A 24538-nucleotide genomic window follows, 5' to 3' on the forward strand; every position below is an offset into this window, starting at 1 on the left:
AAAAAATCTAAATTCTAAATCAGTATATAAATCAAGGACTCCGGTTAAACAAGTCACTTTGACTTTTTTGGGGTTATTCTAGGTAATTTACATTATGTATTATAATTGTAATTTTGAGTTCATGTTGCTAAATAAACTTACTTATACGTATATACATACATAAGTGTGTTGGACAGCTTATATTATTATAATTATGGGGGAGCGCTAAACCCATAGGATTATACAGCGCATGTGGGATGGGGATGGAAGGTATTCAGGCTTAATTCAGGGAACCGAAGCACAGATCCAATTCCTAGATCAAGAGCACTTCACCAGCGTCAAGGTCCCTCCCCTGAGGACAGCTGATGTTGCTCAACTCACTGCTTTGTTTGCTTCACAGGACTCGTAACTCCATGTTACGGGATAACACAACTGCTGACAAGTCTGGCAAGAAGACGCTATTTGTGGAGCAAATCTTTGCATAAAGACAGTGTTTCTCTAGGTGGCGAGCTTTTTTAAGTAAACGACTTTACTTGGAAAAGCTCTTCATCGAGCGATACGTTGGATTTGAGTAGAGGATTGCTTTGCAAAATAATGTCTTCGTACCACTTCTCAAAGGTAAAGTTCGAGGGGTTCGGGGGGTTGAGCAGGTCCAGTGGCAGCCAGGCGAGCTAGCTCAGTAGCACGACACCCAGCATGGAGGGAGCATCTACGACGCTGGTCCTCCCGCTGCAAGACAAATTCAGACAATACCGACATAAAGGCGATCCATGTGACGTGCGGTTAGACGAGAATGGCCTGACGGTGTGCCACGGACGGAACACCGCTAAGAAACGAGTGTTGAAGGCGTCGGAGCTGGTGGGATGCCTGTGCATGAAGGCAGGTCCCCAGGAACCAAGGACACACCTGGCTTTCTTTACCGTTTTCGCCTATCCCATGGACGACAGGGGCAAGAAGAGGACGAGAGTCTCCTTATCCTTCGAGGTAGATAAGGAAGACACTTTCGAGAAGAATTTGGAGATAGCGAATGGATGGAGAACCGCTGTTCACCAGACGATACGGAACTGCGGTGAGAGGGCATTTTTATATCACGGTGAATTTGCATAATTTCGTACCCCTCCCGAGGACGACGAACCCTCTTGATCCAGGGAATTGGAGCTGCCTTCCCATTCCTTGGATCGAACCTGATCGCCTTCTATTCCTCAGGCAGTTTGACATATGAATTTGCCGCTACATCATAGATTTAATAAAAAAAATGTGTTCCAGTAAGCTTCCCCTCTAGTAAAACCCACTAGATCATCGCATTGTAGACCAATGTACGCTCCATTGGAACCCAGTGGACCACCTTCCCAGTCGAACCCAGTGTATCTCTCAGGGAAACCTAGTGTACCTCCCCAGTGCAATCCAGTGAATCTCCCTTCCCCCTTCCTAGTGGAACCCAGTTAACCTCCACCTACATTGGAATCCAGTGAGCCTTCACCTCCAGTGCGACTCACTGGACTTCCCCATTGTGAAATCCAGTTGACCTTTGCCCTAGTGGAATCCAGTTGACTTATTCTCTTAGTGGAACCCAGTGGACCTTTTTCGTTATGGAATCCAGTGGACTTTTAACCTAGCAGAACCCAGTGGGCCTGTCCTCAAGTAGAACCCATTGGACCTTTCCCTTAGTGAAACCCAGTGGATCTTCATGTAGTGGAACCCAGTATATTTTCCCTCATTGGACCTAACCCCAGTGTATTTTCCCCTTAGCTATATTTCCCAAGGTACCTCCCCATTGTGTATCCCTCAGTGTACCTCCCTTCAGTGGACCTTCCCTAGGGAATGTAGATATCAGATCTCCTAGTAGACATGACTCCTCCAGTGGACTAACCCTAATAAGCATCTTTCTCATTTCCTCCAGTGGATCTCTTCTTCCATTGGACCCCTTTTCCCAGTGGAGCTATCCATAATAAAACCCAGTGAATCTCCCCAGTGTAGTCTAGTGATACCCCTTCCCCAGTGGAACCTAGTGAACCATCTAAGTGGAACCCAGTGTACCTGGTGGAACCCACTGAACTTCCTCCAGTGCAGCATAATGAACCTCCTTCCTCCAGTGGATCCCCTCCCAGTGGAACTTACTGGACCTCTATCCATTGAGTGGAACCCATTGGACCACTATAAATACATTGCATCCACTGAGCCTTTATCTAATTAGTGGAATCCTTAACCTTAACACCCCAGTGAAACCCAGTTGATGTTCAACATTAGATCACCTCCGCAATAGAATCAAGTTAATCTTCTTTCTCAGTGGAACCCAATGAACCTCCACCCTCCAGTGGAATCCACTGAACTTTTCCTGTAGTGAAGCTTGTTGAACTGCATGGAACCCAATAAATCTTATCCCATAGTGGAACCCAGTAGACCTCCAGTCACAACATGACTGTCTGTAGATCCCAGCATTACACTCCGCAGTGGATCTGGCTCCCAGTATAACACACCACAGTGGATCCCAGTATAACACATCACAGTGGATCCCAGTATAACACATCACAGTGGATCTCAGTATAACACATCACAGTGGATCTCAGTATAACACATCACAGTGGATCCCAGTATAACACATCAGTGTGGATCCCAGTATAAAACATCACAGTGGATCCCAGTATAAAACATCACAGTGGATCCCAGTATAACACATCACAGTGGATCCCAGTATAACACATCACAGTGGATCCCAGTATAACACATCACAGTGGATCCCAGTATAACTCTTACATTCTGTATGCCCTAGTATAATACACCCACATCCCAGTGGAATTTGGGTGACATTTTTTCTAGTGCATTTCAGTGGATCACCTCTTCTCTAATAGAACTCAGTTGACGTTTCCCCTTAAAGTCAAGTGAACTTTTTTTTCCCCATTGGAACCCAATGAACTCTCCAGTAGAACTTGGTAGGCTTCCTCTTTCATTGGAATTCTATGGGCATCCTCCCCACTGGAACTCGGATCTTTCTTCCCAGTGGAACTGTAGATAACCTTCCCTCTACTGGAACTCTGCGCACTCTGTGGAACTTGGTAGATAAGATATTTGTTTGGATAACCTTTCCTCCGGTAGAACTTTGAGTTGACTTCTCTCTGAAGTGGAACTCAGTTAATTTATTTTCCCCTGAAGTGAAACTAGATTAATTGACATCCCCCCCTGAAGTGAAACTAGGTTAATTTACCTTCCCTCTGAAGTGAAATGTGGTTAAATGACCATCCCCAAAGTGAAACTAGGTTAATTGATCTTAACTTGACGAGTTTGTCTTCCCTTCTAATGGAACTGAGAGAATTAACCTTCCTTCCTTCCTTTCCAGTGGAACTCTGTGGATGATCTAAACCCAGTCTAAAGTAGAATTTTGTGTATAAGTGTTGAAGGCCCTTTCCTTAAACCAGTGGAACTCTGTGCACAGACTTCCAACCCATTTGAATTCAGAAGATATTTCCCCTAGTAGAACTTAGTGGACAACCTCTATCCCCCTTTCAGTGGAAATCAGTGAAAGGTCTATTCCCAAATTCTGCTGTTACTGTTTCTCATAGTTTTTAATGCTGCTGTTGTTGCTACTACTGATTATGTTAATTATTCTAATTCTGCAGTTGCATTGCTGATGATTATAATTATTCTAATAATGCTTTTGATACTGATGATAATGATGATTATTCTAATTATGCTTTTACTCCTCCTGCTGATTATAATTATTCTAATTCTGCTGCTGCTTCTTTTGTATGCATTTTTCCTTTTGCTTTTGCTTTTTTAGCCCTTGCTTGTTCTGTTGCTTATGCTCTGTCATATGGGTGTACAGTATACACAGCCCACATGTGTCTTATATCTCAGCTTTATCTGTGTCTCATGTACATGCTGTTTATTTCATTAGTATATTTATGAAATTTAATCAGTTACAATAAAACAGTTTAATTAAACACTAATATTTTTCATTATAGCTAGCAATTATTATTTCTTAATTTTTAGAAATTCTATTTATGTGTTTTTGTTAACTGAACTGTAATAATTTTCATATAAAAATATACATAATATTGTATTGTTTTATGTAAGCACTACGGTGTATATTTTGAAGTAACCAGTATTGTTTTTCCTATAGGTATTGCAAATCCCCAGATAGATAAGAGCAAGAGACTTCTTTTACTTATCAACCCAAATTCGGGACATGGAAAAGCTCACCAAATATACAAGAAGCAAGTGGCATCAGTGCTTGGTGAGGCAGAGGTAGCTCATGAGGTTATAATAACAGAGAGGCCCAACCATGCACTTGAGATAGTACAATCTCTTGACCTCACCAAGTATTCTGGAATTGTCATTCTCTCTGGGGATGGACTCCTCTTTGAGGTTTGTAAGACTTGCATTTTAAAGTACAGTAATCTGATAGTTTAAAGAACAAATGCATAATTTAATATATAAATTTAAAGTTCTTTCTTTCAACACACTGGCCGCATCCCACCGAGGAAATTTAAAGTTAGCTAATTTTATTAATCTAATTTTAGTATGTCTTGTTTTTCTCTCTGTCTCAAAAAAAAAAAAAATTGCAGGGTTTATAATATAGTGTACTACAGTAAACCCTTGATTTGATGGATTAAAATGAGGTGGAGCAGGTGGCTGGTAGTGGTTATTGTGATAGATAATAAGAGATTGTTTTGCTGTGATTATAACAGTAACAGACAATTCTTTAGCCAATAGACTTTTTCCTTTTTTCCAAATCTATTCACCCTTTAAATTTTGTCCTGTATTTCCAAATTCCATCAAATTGGGGTCCATTAAATTGAGGGTTTACTGTATTTACAAAACCAATAATTTTTGCCATGCAGAAGCTGCTGTATAGTCATCTGTGGGTTTGTTGCTTTCACCTGAATATAATAATGATGATAATAATGTAAAATAAGCTATCCCTTTCTTTTGAGTGTTTGCTCCTTTTAGAGTAGACTGTAAATGCTTGTTGCACAGAATGCATCATAAAAGTAGTATTCCTCATGACAGGTGTACAATGGACTGTTGAGAAGATCAGACTCAGAGCAAGCAATCAGATTTCCAGTTGGCATTATTCCTGGTGGATCAGGCAATGGCTTGGCAAGATCTTTAGCACACTGGCTGAAGTAAGTAGTGTAAGGTACATTTAAGGTACTGCACTTTAAATGATCAGAAAATATTTGATTTTTGAATAGTATAAATCATAGCTTTATTTTAAATTTCATTAATCTGTTTGTTTTCAGTAATGTTTAAAGAGTACAGTGGAACCTTGGTTTTTGTTTGCCCTGGTTTTCATCGAATTTGGTTTTCGTCAACTTTTTTCGTCAAAATTTTGTCCCAGTTTTCGTTGGTCTGCTGTACAGAACTTGTTCACCTGCCCACGCCCACACAAAGCATCCCACATGTTCTGAGTCAGCCTGGCTTTGTTTCTTGTCGAGTGAGCCTTACCCTGTGCATTCATCCAAGACATTTCATAATAATCCATTGTTTTTTGTGCTTGTTTATTGAGTGCTATTGCTAAATAAGCCACCATGGGGCCAAAGAAAGTTCCGAGTCCCAGCCTTTGATAAAGAAGGTGAGAAACGCAAAAAATTCAAGAAAGAACTCGTAGCAAAGTACGAAAGTGGGGCATGTGTGGTCGATCTTGCCAGGATATTCGGGAAGTGATTAAGGATGAGTGCAAAGTGGAGTGAGTTGCAAAGTTTTGTGGAGAAACACTACCCTAACAAAGCTGTTGCCAGCCGTGTCTGTAACATGTTCATTGACAATGCCTTGTCCCAATTTAGGCAAATCTTAAAGAAACAGACCTCTCTGGACAGATTTTTTGTGCAACAGGGGTCCAGTGCCAGTAAAAGACAAAGAAGGAAAGTAACCCCAGGTGCGGACTTGATACCTGAAGTCCTTATGGAGGGGGACTCCCCTTCCAACCAATAACCTCTCCTCCTCCCTCTCCCCTCCTCGTGTCTTCCACATGCGAGGTATGAGTGATATTAAATGTTCATTTAGCCATTTCATTAGTCCTTTATATTTATTTCTGTATGTAAGATTATAGTTACTCTCTATAAAATTTTTTTTTGTTAATACTTTTGGGTGTCTGGAATGGATTAATTGGATTTACGTTATTTCTTGTGGGAAATGTTGCTTTAGTTTTCTTTGAATTCGGTTTTCGTCAGACTTTCTGGAACAAATTAATGACGAAAATCAAGGTTCCACTATATAATAGATGTCACCATGGTTGTTCAAAATATTTATAGATAGGGCTGTAAGAGAAGTGAATGCTTCAGTGTTGGGAAGAGGTGTGGGATTAAAAGAAAAAGAATCTAACACAAGTGGGAGTTGTCATAGTTGCTTTTTGCTGATGACACTACTTTTGGGAGATTCTGAAGAGACATTGCCAAGGTTAATGGACAAATTTGGGAGGGTATATAAGAGAGAAATTAGAAGTGAACATAGGAAGGAGCAAGGTGATGAGTGGAACAAAAAAATTTAGGTAATGAAAGATTGGATATCAGATTGGAGGGAGTTGATTATGGAGGAAGTGAATTTATTCACATATTAGGGAGTGGACTTATCAGCAGATGGGTCTGAAAGATGAGGCAAACCATAGAATTGACAAAGGTAAAAAGGTGAGTGGTACACTGAGGGATCTGTGGAGACAAAGAATGTTATCCATGGAGGCAAAAGTGGAAATATATAAGAATATAGTGGTATGACTGCACTTATATGGATGTGAAGCATGGGTTTTGAATACTGCAGCAAAGAGGAGGCTGGAGGCAGTGGAAATGTGTCTGAGGGCAATGTGTGGTGTGAACTTTATGTAGATAATCTGTAGCTTAGAGATTAAAAGGAGGTGCAAGGTTACTAAAAGTATTATTCATTATTCAGAGGGATGAGGAGGAGTTGAGGTGGTTCAGACATTTAGAGAGGATGGAACAAAATAGGATGACTTAAGAGGGCATACAAATCTGTAGTGTAGGGGAGATGTAGTAGTGGTCATTTTAGGAAATGTTGGAAGGACAGGGTAAATAAAGGTTTAATGTGCAAGGGGCTTAGAATCCAGCAGGCATGTGTTAACATGTTAGATAAGAGTGGGTGGAGGCAAGTGGTTTCTTTGAATTGACATCCTGTTGCAGTGTGAGCAAGGTAACATTCATTAAAAGATTCAGGGAAACCGATTAGCTGGACTTAAGTTGTGGAGGTGGAAAGTACAGTGCCTTCATACTGAAGGAGTGTGGAGATGTGTTTCAGTTTTGAATTGTAGTATTGGCACACCTCTAGTAAGACAGTGATGGAGTGAGTGATGATGAAAGTGTTTATTCTTTTTCGGGTCACCCTCCCTGCCTCAATGGGGAATGGCCTGTGTGTGTGTGTACTCACCTGATTGTACTCACTTAATTGTGAGTACAATTAGGCTAGTACAATAGCACCTAGCCCTACCTCTTCACTGGTCGCTACTAGGTCATTCCCTGCTCCGTGAACTTCATCATATCTCTTCTTAAAGCTACGTATGGATCCTGTGTGTGTGTGTGTGTGTGTGTGTGTGTGTGTGTGTGTGTACTCACCTAATTGTGGTTGCAGGGGTCAGTACTCAGTTCCTGGCCCTGCCTCTTCACTGGTTGCTACTAGGTCCTCTCTCTCCCTGCTCCACGAGCTTTATCATACCTCGTCTTAAAACTGTGTATGGTTCTTGCCTCCACTACATCACTAGCCAGACTATTCCACTTTCTGACAACTCTGTGACTGAAGAAATACTTCCTAACATCCCTTTGACTCATCTGAGTCTTCAACTTCAAATTGTGACCCCTTGTTTCTGTGTCCCATCTCTGGAACATCCTGTCTCTGTCCACCTTATCTATTCCTTGCAGTATTTTGTATGTTGTTATCATGTCTCCCTTAACCCTCCTGTCCTCCACTGTCGTCAGGCCGATTTCCCTTAGCCTTTCTTCATAGGACGTTACCCTTAGCTCTGGAACTAGCCTTGTTGCAAACCTTTGCACTTTCTCTAATTTCTTGACTTGCTTGACCAGGTGTGGGTTCCAAACAGGTGCTGCATACTCCATTATGGGCTGGACGTACACAGTGTACAGAGTCTCGAACGATTCCTTACTGAGGTATCGGAACGCTATTCTCGGGTTTGCCATGTGCCCATATGCTGCAACAGTTATCTGGTTGTGTGCTTCCAGGGACGTGCTTGGTATTATACTCACCCCAAGATCTTTCTCCTAGAGTGAGGTTTACAGTCTTTGGCCGCCTTGCCTATAATTAGTCTGCGGTCTTCTTTGCCCTTCCCCGATCTCTATGACTTTGTATTTGGCGGGGTTAAATTCGAGGAGCCAGTTGCTGGACAACATGTCCAGCCTGTCCAGGTCTCTTTGTAGCCCTGCCTGATTCTCATCTGAATTAATTCTCCTCATTAACTTCACATCATCTGCAAACAGGGACACTTCTGAGTCTATCCCTTCCATCATGTCATTCACAAATACCAAAAATAGCATTGGTCTTAGGACTGACCCCTGTGGGACCCCACTCATCACAGTCGCTCACTGTGATACCTCATTATGTTCAATGACTCATTGTCTCCCTGTCAGGTGTTCTCTGATCCATTGCAGTGCCCTTCCTATTATATGTGCCTGATCCTCTAGCTTTTGCATTAATCTCTTGTGAAGAACTGTGTCAAAGGCCTTCTTGCACTCCAAGAAAATGCAATCAACTTGCCCCTCTCTCTCTCTCTCATGTCTTACTTCTGTTACCTTGTCATAAAACTCCGGGTTTGTGACACAGGATTTGCCTTCCACGAATCCGTGCTGGTTGTCCTTTATAATCTTGTTCCATTCCAGATGATGTACCTCTCTCCTATTGATAATCTTCTCCATGACTTTGCATACTATACACATCACTGACACTGGTCTATAGTTTAGTGCCTCGTTTCCGTCTCCTTTTTTAAAAGTGGGGACTACATTTGCCGTCTTCCATACCTTAGGTAGTTGCTCAGTTTCAAGGGATGTGTTGAAAATTGTGGTTAGTAACACACAGTGTCTTTGCTCCCTCTCTAAGGACCCACGGAGAGATGTCCGGTCCCACCGCCTTTGAGGTATCAAGGTCACTTAGCAGCTTCACCTCCTCGGTTGTGTGTATTTCATTCAACACTTGTTGGTATATCCCTTATTGGTGTGCAAGAAAGGTATAAAATACCGACAATATGAAAGTTAAGACACATGTGCAACATCTGGATATCTTTATTGTAGTAGACGTTTCACCATCCAGTGGCTTTATCAATACAGATTCTAGGACATAATAGGAAGACAGTAGAACTATGTACAAAAGATGAGGTAATCAGTCCCTCGGCCTTGGAGTTAGTGTTCACAGCATCGTGGTGGAGGAGAATCTGGAGCAAAGACAAGAAGACTGGTGGTTTATATAGGCGTATATATAGGCGTTTATATAGGCCTATATAAACCGCCAGTCTTCTTGTCTTTGCTCCAGATTTTCCTCCACCACGATGCTGTGAACACTAACTCCAAGGCCGAGGGACTGATTACCTCATCTTTTGTATATAGTTCTACTGTCTTCCTATTATGTCCTAGAATCTGTATTGATAAAGCCACTGGATGGCGAAACGTCTACTACAATAAAGATATCCAGATGTTGCACATGTGTCTTAACTTTCATCCCTTATTGGTGTACCCCTCTGTTCTGTCTTCCCAGAATCCTTTCTGTCTCCACTGTAAATACTTCCTTAGAATTTGTGTTGAGCTGCTCACATACTTCTTGGTCATTTCTTGTGAGCTCCCCACCTACTTTCTTCAGCCTGATTACCTGGTCCTTGACTGATGTCTTCCTCCTGATATGGCTAATACAGCAGTTTTGGGTCAGACTTGGCTTTCAATGCTATGTTGTTTTCATACTGTCGCTGGGCCTCCCTCCTTATGTGCATACTCGTTTCTGGCTCTTCAACTAATCTCTTTATTTTCCTGAGTCCTTTGCCTTCTGTACTTTTTCCATTCTCTAGTGCACTTAGTTTTTGCCTCCCTACACCTTCCGGTAAACCAGGGGCTCGTTTTGGTCTTCCCATTATTTCTGTTGCCCTTGGGAACAAACTTTTCCTTTGCCTCCTTGCGTTTTGTTGTTACGTAGTCCATTTCATTTACTGACTTTCCTACCAATTATCTTTCCCACTGAACCTCCTGCAGGAAGTTCCTCATACCTGTGTATTTCCCCCTTTTGTAGTTTGGCTTTTTCCATTCTACTAGTGTGTGTGCGCGCGTGTGCGCGTGCGTGTACTCACCTATTGTGGTTGCAGGGGTCGAGTCTTAGCTCCTGGCCCCGCCTCTTCACTGGTTGCTACTGGGTCCTCTCTCTCCCTGCTCCATGAGCTTTATCAAACCTCGTCTTAAAACTATGTATGGTTCCCGCTTCCACTACGTCACTTTCTAGGCTATTCCACTGCCTGACAACTCTGACTGAAGAAATACTTCCTAACATCCCTTTGACTCATCTGAGTCTTCAACTTCCAATTATGACCTCTTGTTTCTGTGTCCCCTCCCTGGAACATCCTGTCTTTGTCCACCTTGTCTATTCTGCGCAGTATTTTATATGTCGTTATCATGTCTCCCCTGACCCTCCTGTCCTCCAGCGTTGTCAGGCCAATTTCCCTTAACCTTTCTTCATAGGACATTTCCCTTAGCTCTGGAACTAACCTTGTCGCAAACCTTTGCACTTTCTCTAATTTCTTGATGTGCTTGATCAAGTGCGGGTTCCAAACTGGTGCTGCATACTCCGGTATGGGCCTGATGCACACGGTGTACGGTGTCTTGAACGATTCCTTACTAAGGTATCGGAACACTGTTCTCAGGGGTGGGTGGGTGGGTGGGTGGGTGGGTGGGTGGGTGGGTGGGTGGGTGGGTGGGTGGGTGGGTGGGTGGGTGGGTGGGTGTGTGTGTGGGTGTGTGTGTGGGTGTGTGTGTGGGTGTGTGTGTGGGTGTGTGTGTGGGTGTGTGTGTGGGTGTGTGGGTGTGTGTGTGGGTGTGTGTGTGTGTGTGTGTGTGTGTGTGTGTGTGTGTGTGTGTGTGTGTGTGTGTATGCAAGTGTGCGCGTGCGCATGTGTGCGTGCCTGTGTGTGCGTGCAGGCATGCCTGCTTGCTTGTTTGTTTGTCTTCTAACATGCTGGCCGTCTCCCACAGAGGCAGGGTGACCTAAAAAAAAAGAAACACATTTTCACCATCATTCACTTGTAATCACTGTCTTTTCAGAGGCATGCAGATATAACAGTTCAGATGTCACTCCAAACAGCAAATGCCCCAAACCCCTTCTTTAAAGTGCAGGCGCTGTACTTCCCACCTCCAGGTATCAAGTCCAGCTAACCGGTTTCCCTAACTCCCTTCACAAGTTATTACCCTGCTCACACTACAACAACTCATCAAGTCCCAAAAACCATTAGTCTCCATTCACTCTTATCTAACACACTCACACCCTCCAAGTCATCTTATTTTGCTCCATCCTCTCTAAATGACTAAACCACTTCAATAACCCTTCTCCTAATTTATACACTATGAATTCTCTGAATAATGCTGACACCATACATTGCCTTTAGACACAACATTTCCACTGCCTCCTGCCTCCTTGCTGCAGCATTTAAAACCCATGCTTCACACTCATAAAAAAGTGTTGGTACCACTATACTCTTGTACATTCCCTTCTTTGCCTCCATGGATAACATTCTTTGTCTCTACAGGTACTTCAGTGCTCCACCCACCCCTTTTTTCTTCACCAATTCTATGGTTAACCTCATCCTTCATAAACCCATCTGCTGACAAGTCTGCTTCCAAATATCTGAACACATTCACTTCTTCCATCCTTCCTCCCTCCAGTGTAATATCCAATTTTTCTTTACCTAACTTGTTTGATACCCTCATCACCTTACTCTTGTCTAAGTTCACTTTCAACTTTCTTCCTTTACATACCCTCACAAAATCATCCGCTAACCTTTGCAGCTTCTTTTGAGAATCTCCCAAATGCACAGTATCATCAGTAAAGAGTAACTGTGGCAACTCCCAATTTGTATTTGATTTCCCATAACTTAATCCCACCCCTCTCCTCAACACCCTAGCATTTACTACTTTTACAACCCCATCAATAAATATGTAATATTACACATCAATGTCTAAGCCTACTTTTACTTTTACATTGATTGTTAGAAATGCTTAACCAGACCCTTTCATTTCCCAGTGAACCTTACATGTCCAACCCTGTCTTGGTGTCTACGCTCAACATAGTCTATGGTCACCTCTCCCCCATGGATTTAGCAATTATTCACACAGCAGAGGGCAAAGTAAGAAATTTTTATTAAATTAATTTTGTGATTTTTGTTTGCCAGGTTTGATAATATAAACTCAGCTGAGCTTTGTCTTGTCACCTTATTTTTTATGTTTTGGTTATGTAACGTAAGGTAACCCATAATAATTTTCATGAGATGTGACATTGCTTGTGCACACTTTATAACTGTTGAAATAAATCATGCTGAGAAGATTTTTCAATGACTTGCATATTTTTGAAGTACTGTATATATCCACACACAAATAAAAACAAATAAAGAAGCCTTGTTTTTTATATCATACATGGTTTTTACAATGAGGCAATTAACAGTATTTTGTGTACAGATTTGATGCAGTTCTGAGATTGCATCTTTTGTATCTTTTAAGGAGAGCTCCTTGTTATGCCAAGCATTTTGGGGAGACTGCTAGACAGTACTAGTGTGTAAATTTATTTAGACTTTGTGTGACAGTTTAGCATGAATAATTAAGTAATTAAGTTTATTCATGTATACACAAATACAGTTACATGTACATAGATTATCATGTATAGCAGCATATGTGTAGAGAACCTAGGATAACCCAAAAATGTCAAAGTGGCTTATTTCCATTGGGGTCCCTGTGATATGTATTATTTATAGTATGTATTTAAAAGTTAAAAACAAGTAAGTATCTTAACAACGTAAAAGCAGTTACGATAAAAGAAGCTATACTAGCGGAGAGGTAAAATTAGTCATTTTCATTGCCATTAAAGACAGGATCAGATTATAGTATATATATGTTAGTTATACAAGAAATCACTCTCCTCCCTTTCTTGTAGCCTTATTCATGAGATACATTTTGGCTCTCTTCTTGAACTTGCTCATGCTATGACAGGCTTTGACTTGTGCAGGCAGTCTTTTCCACTCTTTAATTACTGTACAGAAAAATGTCTTTGAAGCCTGACCACTGACTGTAGGTACGGCAAAGTTGTTCTCCTTTCCTCTAGTTCCATAATTACATTTTCTGTTAATTATAAGGTGGCATAGAGGCATGGTTGACAAATAGGCAGCAGAGAGTTTGCATAAATGGGGAGAAATCAAAGTGGGGAAGCGTCACGAGCGGTGTTCCACAGGGTTCAGTGTTGGGCCCCCTGCTGTTCACAATATACATAAACGACATAGATGAGGGCATAAAGAGCGACATCAGCAAGTTTGCCGATGACACTAAAATAGGCCGTCGAATTCATTCTGACGAGGACATTCGAGCACTCCAGGAAGATTTGAATAGACTGATGCAGTGGTCGGAGAAGTGGCAGATGCAGTTTAATATAGACAAATGCAAAGTTCTAAATGTTGGACAGGACAATAACCATGCCACATATAAACTAAATAATGTAGATCTTAATATTATGGATTGCGAAAAAGATTTAGGAGTTCTGGTTAGCAGTAATCTGAAACCAAGACAACAGTGCATAAGTGTTCGCAATAAAGCTAATAGAATCCTTGGCTTCATATCAAGAAGCATAAATAATAGGAGTCCTCAGGCTGTTCTTCAACTCTATACATCCTTGGTTAGGCCTCATTTAGATTATGCTGCACAGTTTTGGTCACCGTATTACAGAATGGATATAAATTCTCTGGAAAATGTACAAAGGAGGATGACAAAGTTGATCCCATGTATCAGAAACCTTCCCTATGAGGATAGACTAAGGGCCCTGAATCTGCACTCTCTAGAAAGACGTAGAATTAGGGGGGATATGATTGAGGTGTATAAATGGAAGACAGGAATAAATAAAGGGGATGTAAATAGTGTGCTGAAAATATCTAGCCTAGATAGGACTCGCAGCAATGGTTTTAAGTTGGAAAAATTCAGATTCAGGAAGGATATAGGAAAGTACTGGTTTGGTAATAGTTGTGGATGAGTGGAACAAACTCCCGAGTACAGTTATAGAGGCCAGAACGTTGTGTAGCTTTAAAAATAGGTTGGATAAATACATGAGTGGATGTGGGTGGGTGTGAGTTGGACCTGATAGCTTGTGCTACCAGGTCGGTTGCCGTGTTCCTCCCTTAAGTCAGTGTGACCTGACCTGACTAGGTTGGGTGCATTGGCTTAAGCCAGTAGGAGACTTGGACCTGCCTCACATGGGCCAGTAGGCCTTCTGCAGTGTTCCTTCATTCTTATGTTCTTATGTTCTTATTACAGTGGAGGCTTAGATTACAGTTGGGGTTTAGATTGTGGTAGAGGTAGTAAATGAACAAAACTAATGGTTTAAGGTACAATTGACATAGTAGATAATTACGGTCATCATCTGAAGTATTACATCAAATTCAACAGATTTTTTTTTTTCTTTTGCCTGTGTCTTCTGTTGTATCCCTCTATTAATTGTTTAAGCTCAGGATTAATATTTTTATTGAGTGTTCTGTATATGTAAGTTTCACAGGGGTTTGTGTGGATTCTTTTTATGTTAAGTAAGTTCAAATCTTTGAATAATGAGGGAAGTTTTTTCTTTCCCTGGAATTGATTGTTTATTATTCTGATGGCAGAGGTTTATTCCATTATCACTGATTTTGGATCTTCATGCACATATACCATAAATGAGATTAGGGTAGGTTAAAGAGTAGGACAGAGTAAATAGTATAGGTTTTTGTACAGCATATTCTGGAATGAATTTCCACTCTTGGAAACTTTCTGAGGTATGTGCTGGATGTGCTTCTTGAATTTAAGGTTGCTGTCCATGTGAATATCCCAAAATTTTGCTTCTTGTTTTTCGGTGTGAATATTTTTAGTTGTATTCCCAGACATTATACAGTAGGTTTTATGAGTAATGATTGTTTATTTATTGCCATCCACTAGTTATTTTGTTGATGAATTTAACTGGGTTTAATTTCGAGATCATGAAGGTACTGTCATGTGTGAATATAACTGGTTTAAGATGTTGAGACGAGTTTGTAGATCATTAATGTAAATGAGAAACGAGAGGTCCTAGGATGCTGCCTTGCAGCATCCCTTTGCAGTTGGGTAGAACATGTGAAGTAGTGTCATTTATAATTCTCTTGTGAATTCATAGAAATTTGTGTATTGCTCTAAAAGAAAAAGTTAAAGAAATTGTAATCTGATCTGGGACCAGGCTGTGGGAGTGCTGATCCTTGAAACCCTCTTGAGGTAAACTAAAGTTACAAAAATACACAATAGTTCACTGGCAACATTATAATAATTGTAAAGACTGTATTGAACTGATAGGATTTGAACCCTTGATAAGGTAGTGCTTAAATTAGCAGGCCAATTCTATAACTTATTGCCTACAGAATATTGCCTATAGATAATTTTGGGACTCGCTGTTCCCTCTTAGTCCCAGACCAGGTCTGAATAATAAAAATATCTTGATGTTGCATAGCTTATTTCCTCTTGATAAAAGTTGAAAATTACTAAGAATAATTAATTGTTTTGGCATTTTTTTTTTTTGAGAGAGCATGTAGTGTTAAAGGAAGGTAAATGAACACACTATGGTACACTCTAATTTACCAGTTACCACTTGAACTTCAAGGCTCTGGAGCATGTTACTCTCATCTTACTTTATCATTCCTTACATAGTGAGGAATGATGCCAGGAGTTAATAAAATTAGATTGCATTTTTATTTGTATATGTATTTTTACAGGATGATTCAAATTCAGATTCAAATTTTTATTTCTTTGCAAAGTGTACAATGTGTGACTGAAATGTTATAAGGAGTCTAATTTCATGCATAGTTTACAGTGTTTAATTACAATGTTGATTTGCAAGTGCAAAGAAAGCCACTATCTTGCCAAGGTAGTTCGGGCAGACTAAACATAAAGCATTGCAGACTAGACTTAATACTAGATATATATATATATTACAGTGGACCCCCGGTTCGCGAAGCCATTGGTATCCAATAAATCCGGTATCTGAAGCATTATATCGCAAAAAATTTGCCTCGGTTCCCGTTACAAAACCCGGTATGCGATACGATTCGTACGAGACGTGTCCAGTGTTTACAAGCCAGCCAGTGTGCATGCATCTAAGGATACATTCGGTACATTCTATATTTATTTAGAAATTATCCATATTATCACTGTTTTTGGTGCTTGTTTCTGCAAAATAAGTCACCATGGGCCCCAAGAAAGCTTCTAGTGCCAACCCATCGAGACCAAGGGTGCTAATGACTATTGAAATTAAGGAAATGTGTGCAAAGTGGCTTGAAGTGCAAACCTTTTTTGATGAAAATCACCCTGACACAGCTACTGCAAGCCGTGTTGGCAGCCTGTACACTGATTATGTTGTGAACCACTTTAGGAAAGTCATAAAGGAATGAGAGGTACAGGCCTCTATGGACAGATATGTTGTGCGACAGAAGTCCAGTGACTCTCAAGCTGGTCCTAGTGGCATTAAAAGAAGAAGGGAGGTAACCCCAGAAAAGGACTTGCTACCTCAAGTCCTAATGGAGGGGGATTCCCCTTCTAAACATTAAAAACTTCGACACTCTCCCCTCCTCCCATCCCATCAATCATCACCAGATATTCATTAAAGGTAAGTGTCAATTATTCTATTGTGATTATTCTATTGTTATTATTGTTATTGTAATTATTATATTGCATTAAACTTAATATATCATGTGGTAAAAGTTTTTTTCATACTTTTGGGCGTCTTGCACAGATTAATTTGATTTCCATTATTTCTTATGGGGAAAATTGATTCGCTTTCCGATAATTTTGGTTTACGATGAGCTCTCAGGAACGGATTAATATCGTGAACCGGGGTCCACTGTATTATAATATTATTTCGGGTCGCTTTTTATAATGTATCTATATTGGCAGTTTGGAGGGATATGTTGTGTATCTTTATATGTTTATGCTTCTAGACTGTTGTATTCTGAGCACCTCTGCAAAAACAGTGATAATGTGCGAGTGTGGTGAAAGTGTTGAATGATGATGAAAGTATTTTCTTTTTGGGGATTTTCTTTCTTTTTTGGGTCACCCTGCCTCGGTGGGAGACGGCCGACTTGTTTAAAAAAAAAAAAAAAAAAAAATCTTTATATATGCTTCTAAACTGTTGTATCTGGGTGCCTCTGCAAAAACAGTGATTATGTATGAGTGAGGTGAAAGTGTTGAATGATGAAAGTATTTTCGTTTTGAGGATTTTTTCTTTTTGGGTCACCCTGCCTAGGTGGGAGACAGCTGACTTATTGAAAAAAAATATATATATATGTATCATAGTTAGTTCGAATTAAATATTGATTTTGTATATATAGCCTCTCCTCACTTAATGATGGAGTTTCGTTCCTAATACCACGTCGGTAAACGAATTCGTCACTAAGTGAGGAGCATACTGTAATGGTAGTGGGTTTTTGTCACCCATCTTTGATACTGATTTAATGTAACCTGTGCACCATTTATAACATTTCTGGTATATTTTTAAATGTTTATACAGTAGTGTACTGTACATTGTAATAAACACAATAGAGCAAATCAGCTCTAATATACAGGAAGGCCCCGCTTTACGGCGTTTCACTTTACGGCGTTCCGCTAATACGGACATTTCAAATTATGACCAAAACTCACTATACGGCTCCCCCCACCTGACTTTCTAATACGGTCACCGTGCCCCACCCTGTTTGTTTACATTCTCCATGAGCTCAGTAAGCACTAAGTCTCTCCATTTTGTCTGGAAACTCCAAAATTTCAAATGTTTTTAAAAGTTATTTCATATTTTATATATACTCTGATAATTATACTTATGTATACCTGTACCTAAATAAACTTACATACATCGAGTCATTTAAATGTCGTATATTACGTTAATATACACATTTTCATTAATCCATCCATGATATTTTTTTCAAAATTATATAATAAACACGATGCATAACATATAAATAAGATAAATACACCCCACAGTAGAATAAATAAACAAATGTGAGATGTCGTAGCAGACGACTTGCACAAGTGGTGATAATAACAATACTGAGTCTCATTAAATGTCGTATATTACGGTAATATACACATTTTCATTAATCCATCCATGATATTTTTTTCAAAATCATATAATAAACACGATGCATAACATATAAATAAGATAAATACACCCCACAGTAGAATAAATAAACAAATGTGAGATGTCGTAGCAGACGACTTGCACAAGTGGTGATAATAACAATACCGAGTCTCATTAAATGTCGTATATTACGGTAATATACACATTTTCATTAATCCATCCATGATATTTTTTTCAAAATTATATAATAAACACGATACATAACATAAAAAGATGATAAATACACCCCACAATAGAATAAATAAACATAAATATAAGATGTGGGAGCCACATAACTTGTACAAGTGACGCCAAGAATAACATTTTCTCTAATCTAACATAAGAGTAAATGTGTTACTGGGGGTAACTGTAGAAAATTATTCCTTTCGTATGTAAGTAAGTTTATTCAGGTATACACAAATACAGTTACATAGATTATCATACATAACAACATACGTGTAGAGAACCTAGGATAACCCAAAAAAGTCAGTGTGACTTATATCCATTGCCTTCACTCAGAGCTTCATTTCTTCTCAAAATGATGTTACATGAGAATGGGAGTGTTCTTCTTTATTAATTCTACCGTATCAATGTAGAGACAACCTGTACACAATGTAACTTGTACACAAACCAGACGTGTACACTTCGTTTGTTTACAAAACTTACCTTCCCCTGGTTTGTTTACATAACTGCGCCTGCCCCCTCTCATGTATTCATTCTTTCTCTCTCTCATTTATTCGTTTTATCTCATTTACTTACTCCTGACCCTACATTAAGACTACAAATATTTTAAGGTAAGTAATGAGTGAACTGTATATACATTTTATCGCTCTGGGATGCTTAAATATCATAGAATAGTATGTGTGGGTGGGGTGGCCTGGTGAGGCTATTACAATACATACCACACTTGATTTCTTACAATAAATACTACTTGTCTCACCCTAGATTAAGACTATAAATATTTTAAGGTAAGTAATGAGTGCACTATGTGTGTATTGTACCTTTTTATTGTTTTTTGATGCCTGGTTCTATTGCTAACTTAATATATGTTAGTGTAAACTTGTTATCTAGTGTTTGTATGCATTTATAAGTGGAAAAAAAGGGTGTTCCACTTTACGGCGATTTCCGCTTTACGGCGGTAGCCTGGAACCTAACCCGCCGTATAAGTGGGGCCTTCCTGTACATTATTTAGGTATGCATACTGGTCAAAGAGCCCGTTGTAAATCAGAGTCGTCAGTAAACAAAACATTGCTAAGTGAGGAGAGGCTGCAGAGTGGAACCCCGGTTTTCACATGCCCCAGTTATTAGATGATTTGGTTTTAGAGGCATTTTTTGTGCAAAATTTTGCTCTGGATATCGGACCTTGATCCAGAAATCATACGTATCGGACACGTCCACATGGGCTGCTCATACTTTCATGACTCGCTCTTGGGCACATTAAATGTCTTGTTTTATGTTAATATAGACATTTTCATTAGTCCATCTATGATATTTTCTTCAAAATTATATAAGAGACATGTTACATGGCATAGTATAAACATGCAGTGTTTATATGCTATGTATATTTAATAATAATCACTCTTGGATGCATTAAATGTCTTATGTTAATATAGACATTTTCATTAATCCATCTATGATATTTTCTTCAAAATTATGTAAGAGACATGTTACATAGCATAGTATAAACATGCAATGTTTATATGCCATCGAGGGGTGGTAGTCGGTGGAGGGAAAACATTACGTTTTCTCTTTTTCTCTGGTCGAGCATTAGAGAAAACTGTATGAATCTGCATCTGGCTTTTGTTTACAATTCTCAGCATGACTTATTCATTACTTCTCCTTTTGTTTATGATGGCATCTAAAGGTAGTTGTTAGAAATGATTAAACTCAGTGAACAAGGTATGTTGATGGTAATAATATGCCTCTGGGCCACATTAAATATTGTGTAGCTATGTAGGTAGGTGTATGTAGCCCAGGCTACCTACCTTTACTGGCTACTTATATCTACCAGCTGCTTAGTAAGTAAGTTTATCCAGGTACAGTGGAACCCCAAATATCGGCCGCTGCGTTTATCGGCCGATTCATATATAGTCCGGTTTTTGGGCGGAAATTTTGTCCTATATTTCGACCGGTGCCTCGTAAATTGTCCGTATTATATGCATCAGCCTGCCTCCCACCGGGACGCTGCACATAGGTGAATCAGTCTCCCTGTGTCTCTTGGTGAATGAGCATATACTCCGCTCATTCATCCAAACATTTCCATAAAATCCAGTGGTTTTTGTTCTTGTTTAGAAAGTGCGACTGTGAAATAAGCCACCATGGGCCCAGAGAAAATTCAGAGTGCCAGCCGTTTGGTAAAGAAAGTGAGAAACACAATGGAATTTCAGAAAGAAGTTATTGAAAAATATGAGAGTGATGTGCGAGTGTTGGAACTTGCCAGGATGTATGGGAAATCCAAATCAGTAATCACTTCCATCCTGGCAAAGAAAGAACAAATCAAGGAAGCTGATGTGGCAAAAGGGGTAAACATGTTAACGAAAAAGAGATCACAGAAAATGGAAGATGTGGAGAAGTTGTTGTTCTGGATCAGCGAGAAACAGCGTGATACAGTGTTTCAGGGATGATCACTTGTGAAAAGGCAAGGTAGTTGCATGCGGATCTCGTAAAGAAAATGCCTGGAACTAGTGCTGATGTTAGTGAATTTAAGGCCAGCAGAGGCTGGTTTGACAGATTTCAGAAGGATAGTGGCATACACAGTGTTGTAAGGCATGGTGAGGCTGCAAGTTCAGACAAACATGCGGTTGAAAAATTTGTGCAGGAATTCAAGGGGTACATAGAGACTGAAGAATTCCAACCCCAACGAGTGTTCAGTTGTGATGAAACAGGCCTCTTTTGGAAGAAAATGCCAAAGAGGACCTACATCATGCAGGAAGAAAAGGCACTGCCAGGACACAAGCCTATGAAGGATAGGCTAACTCTCTTATTCTGTGCTAATGCTAGTGGGGATTTCAAAGTGAAGCCTTTACTGGTGCATCACTCTGAAAATCCCAGAGTGTTCAAGAAAAACAATGTTGTCAAGAGTAGATTGTGTGTGATGTGGAGGGCTAACAGTAAGATATGGGTCACAAGGGAAATTTTCATTGACTGGATCCATGAATTGTTTGGCTGGAGTGTGAAAAAATACTTCCAGGAAAGTAAATTACCACTCAAGTGCCTCCTGGTAATGGACAATGCTCCTGCTCATCCTCCAAACTTGGTAGACCAATTGTCTAGGGATTTCAGTTTTATAACAGTGAAGTTCTTGCCCCCAAATACCACTCCTTTCATCCAGCCCATGGACCAGCAGGTCATTTCTAACTTCAAAAAACTCTACACAAAAGCAGTGTTTCAAAGGTGCTTTGAAGTGACCTTGGACACTGAATTGACCCTAAGAGAGTTCTGGAGGAATCACTTCAGTATCTACAACTGCTTAAGCCTTATGGGTAAGGCTTGGCAAGGAGTGACTTACAGGACTTTGAATTCTTCTTGAAGAAAATTGTGACCAGAATGTGTTCTCAAAAAAGATTTTGAAGGGTTTGAGGCTGACCCTGACGACCCTATGCCTGTTGTGGAATCTATTGTGCCTTTGGGGAAGTCCATGGGGGTTGGATGTGAGTGACGAGGATGTGGAAGAGTTGGTGGAGGACCACAAGGAAGAGCTAACCAATGAAGAGCTGCAACACATTCAACTGGGACAGTAACAGACCACAGCTGAGGAGCTTGCTTCACAGGAGGAGAAAGAGAGAGGAAAGGATGTGCCTTCTTCAGAGATTAATGAGATTTGTGCAGTGTGGAGTAGGGTGCAAGCTTTTGCCAAGAAATATCACCCTTACCAAGCTGAAACAAGCCATATCTGCAACATGTTCAGTGACAAAACCTTGGCCCACTTCAGGCACATATTAAAGAGGCACCAGAAACAGAGCTCTCTGGATAGATATTTTGTGTGACAGGGGTCCAGTGACTCTCAAATTAGTCCTAGTGCCATTAAAAGACAAAGAAGGGAAGTAACTCCAGAGAGGGACTTGTTACCTGAAGTCATTGTGGAGGGGGATTCCCCTTCCAAACAATAACGCAAACTTCCTCTCCCCTCCTCGCCTTTCATATGCCAACTAGAGTCTTCAATAAAGGTATGTAATGTTTATATTTATTTATATTTATTTATCATTGTTTTGTGTATGTAAAACTATAGTTAAACTTTACAAAATGTCTTTTTTTTTTTTTTTTTTTTTTATTATTTTTGGGTATCTGGAATGGATTAATTTTTTTTTTCAACAGGTCAGCTGTCTCCCACTGAGGCAGGGTGACCCAAAAAGAAAAAAATCCCCAAAAAGAAAATACTTTCATCATCATTCAACACTTTCACCTCACTCATACATAATCACTGTTTTTGCAGAGGTGCCCAGAACACAATAGTTTAGAAGCATATACAGTGGAACCTCTACTTAGGAGTGCATCCACGTGTGAGTTTTTCCAGATACGAGCAGCCGCTTGGTCGATTTTTTGCTTCCAGACGCGAGCAAAATTTCCAGATGTGAGCAGGACTCAAGGGAGGTTAATTGTCACTGGTGGGGGGGGCTCTTGCTCCTGATCTAGGGAATTGGATCTCAGTTGTTTGTTGGACTATCTTATTAAAACTTGGGCAATGTATGATGAAAAGATGCTTCTTAACGTACACCAAAAATGAAAGAAATCGGACCATAAATAACAGAGTTCACTTCTCAGCCATTAGCCTCCCCTTAGCGGTATATTTTCGTATGGTTTTTATGGTTGTATTCTCGTTTTATTTGGTCTCTTGTGATAGAGTGGAAGATATACTACAAAAATAAATATGATTTTAATTGCTTTCACGATGAAAAGTACCTTGAAATTGAGCTCAAAATAACAGAAATGTTCGATTCTTTGGTGACATCAGTGGTAGACATCATGAGGTAGCAGTGGTAGACAACATGAAGCAGCAGTAGCGGACAACATGAAACAACAGTGTCAGACATCATGAGGTAGCAGTGGCAGACAACATGAAGGAGCAGTGGCAGTCATCATGAGGTAGCAGTGGCAGACAACATGAAGCAGCAGTGGCAGACATCATGAGGTAGCAGTGGCAGACAAGGTGAAGCAGCAGTGGCAAAGTGTAGCATTAAGAGTGTAGCAATTAAGTGTAGCATTAAGAGTGTACCAATTAAGTGCAGCATTAAGAGTGTAGCACTTACAAGTCACTCTGACTTTTTTGGGTTATCCTAGGTTCTCTACACATGTAGTCAGGAGCAGGAATGGCCGCTGTGGTGGCCCTATTAACCCCAACAACAATGGCTGCTGTCACCACCACTAGCCACATACCTAATGACATGTATTTTATTCATTCTAGTGTATATATCATGTTTCTATGTTATTAATATTGTTTATTATATCATATTACATGAATTGTGATAGATAAATAAGCTGTAGAGTTGATATTAGGGAAATTATTAAAGTATTTTCTCGTGCCTGGAATTCCACTGGAACGAATTAATTCCATTTCAATTAATTTAAATGAGGAAAGTTGACTCTGCAAACTAGCAAATCCAGTTGCGAGCAAGGTCATGGAAAGGATTAAACTTGTAAGTAGAGGTTCTACTGTACGTATAAAGATATACAACATATCCCTCCAAACTGCCAATATCCCAACCCTTCCTTTAAAGTGCAAGCATTGTACTTCCCATTTCCAGTACTCAAGTCCGGCTTATAAAAACCAGTTTCCCTGAATCCCTTCACTAAATATTACCCTGTTCACACTCCAGCAGCTCGTCAGGTCCCAAATACCATTCGTCTTCATTCACTTCTATCTAACACGCTCACGCATGCTTGCTGGAAGTCCAAGCCCCTCGCCCACGAAACCTCCTTTTACCCCCCTCCCTCCAACCTTTTCGAGGGCGACCCCTATCCCTCCTTCCTTTCCCTACAGATTTATACGCTCTCCATGTCATTCTACTTTGATCCATTCTCTCTAAATGACCAAACCACCTCAACAACCCCTCTTCAGCCCTCTGACTAATACTTTTATTAACTCCACACCTTCTCCTAATTTCCACACTCTGAATTCTCTGCATAATATTTACACCACACACTGCCCTTAGACAGGACATCTCCGTCTCCAACTGCCTCTTCGCTGCAGCATTTACAACCCAAGCTTCACAACCATATAAGAGTG

General features: G+C 40.1%; 1 protein-coding gene across 1 annotated transcript in view; it reads left to right on the forward strand.

The window, feature by feature from the left end:
• Positions 1–474: 474 nt before the first annotated feature.
• LOC138853543 (sphingosine kinase 1-like) overlaps positions 475–24538 on the forward strand; it is a 74059-nt gene continuing 49995 nt past the window's right edge. Inside the window, exons 1-4 of the mRNA XM_070090843.1 lie at positions 475–1048; positions 4097–4341; positions 4987–5102; positions 12202–12304. Coding sequence (XP_069946944.1) covers positions 676–1048; positions 4097–4341; positions 4987–5102; positions 12202–12304 — 837 coding nt within the window. The 5' untranslated portion in view covers positions 475–675. The remainder of the gene's footprint in view (positions 1049–4096; positions 4342–4986; positions 5103–12201; positions 12305–24538) is intronic.

This window comes from Cherax quadricarinatus, chromosome 33, assembly GCF_038502225.1.
Source record: "Cherax quadricarinatus isolate ZL_2023a chromosome 33, ASM3850222v1, whole genome shotgun sequence".
Classification (NCBI taxonomy): Eukaryota; Metazoa; Arthropoda; class Malacostraca; order Decapoda; family Parastacidae; genus Cherax; species Cherax quadricarinatus.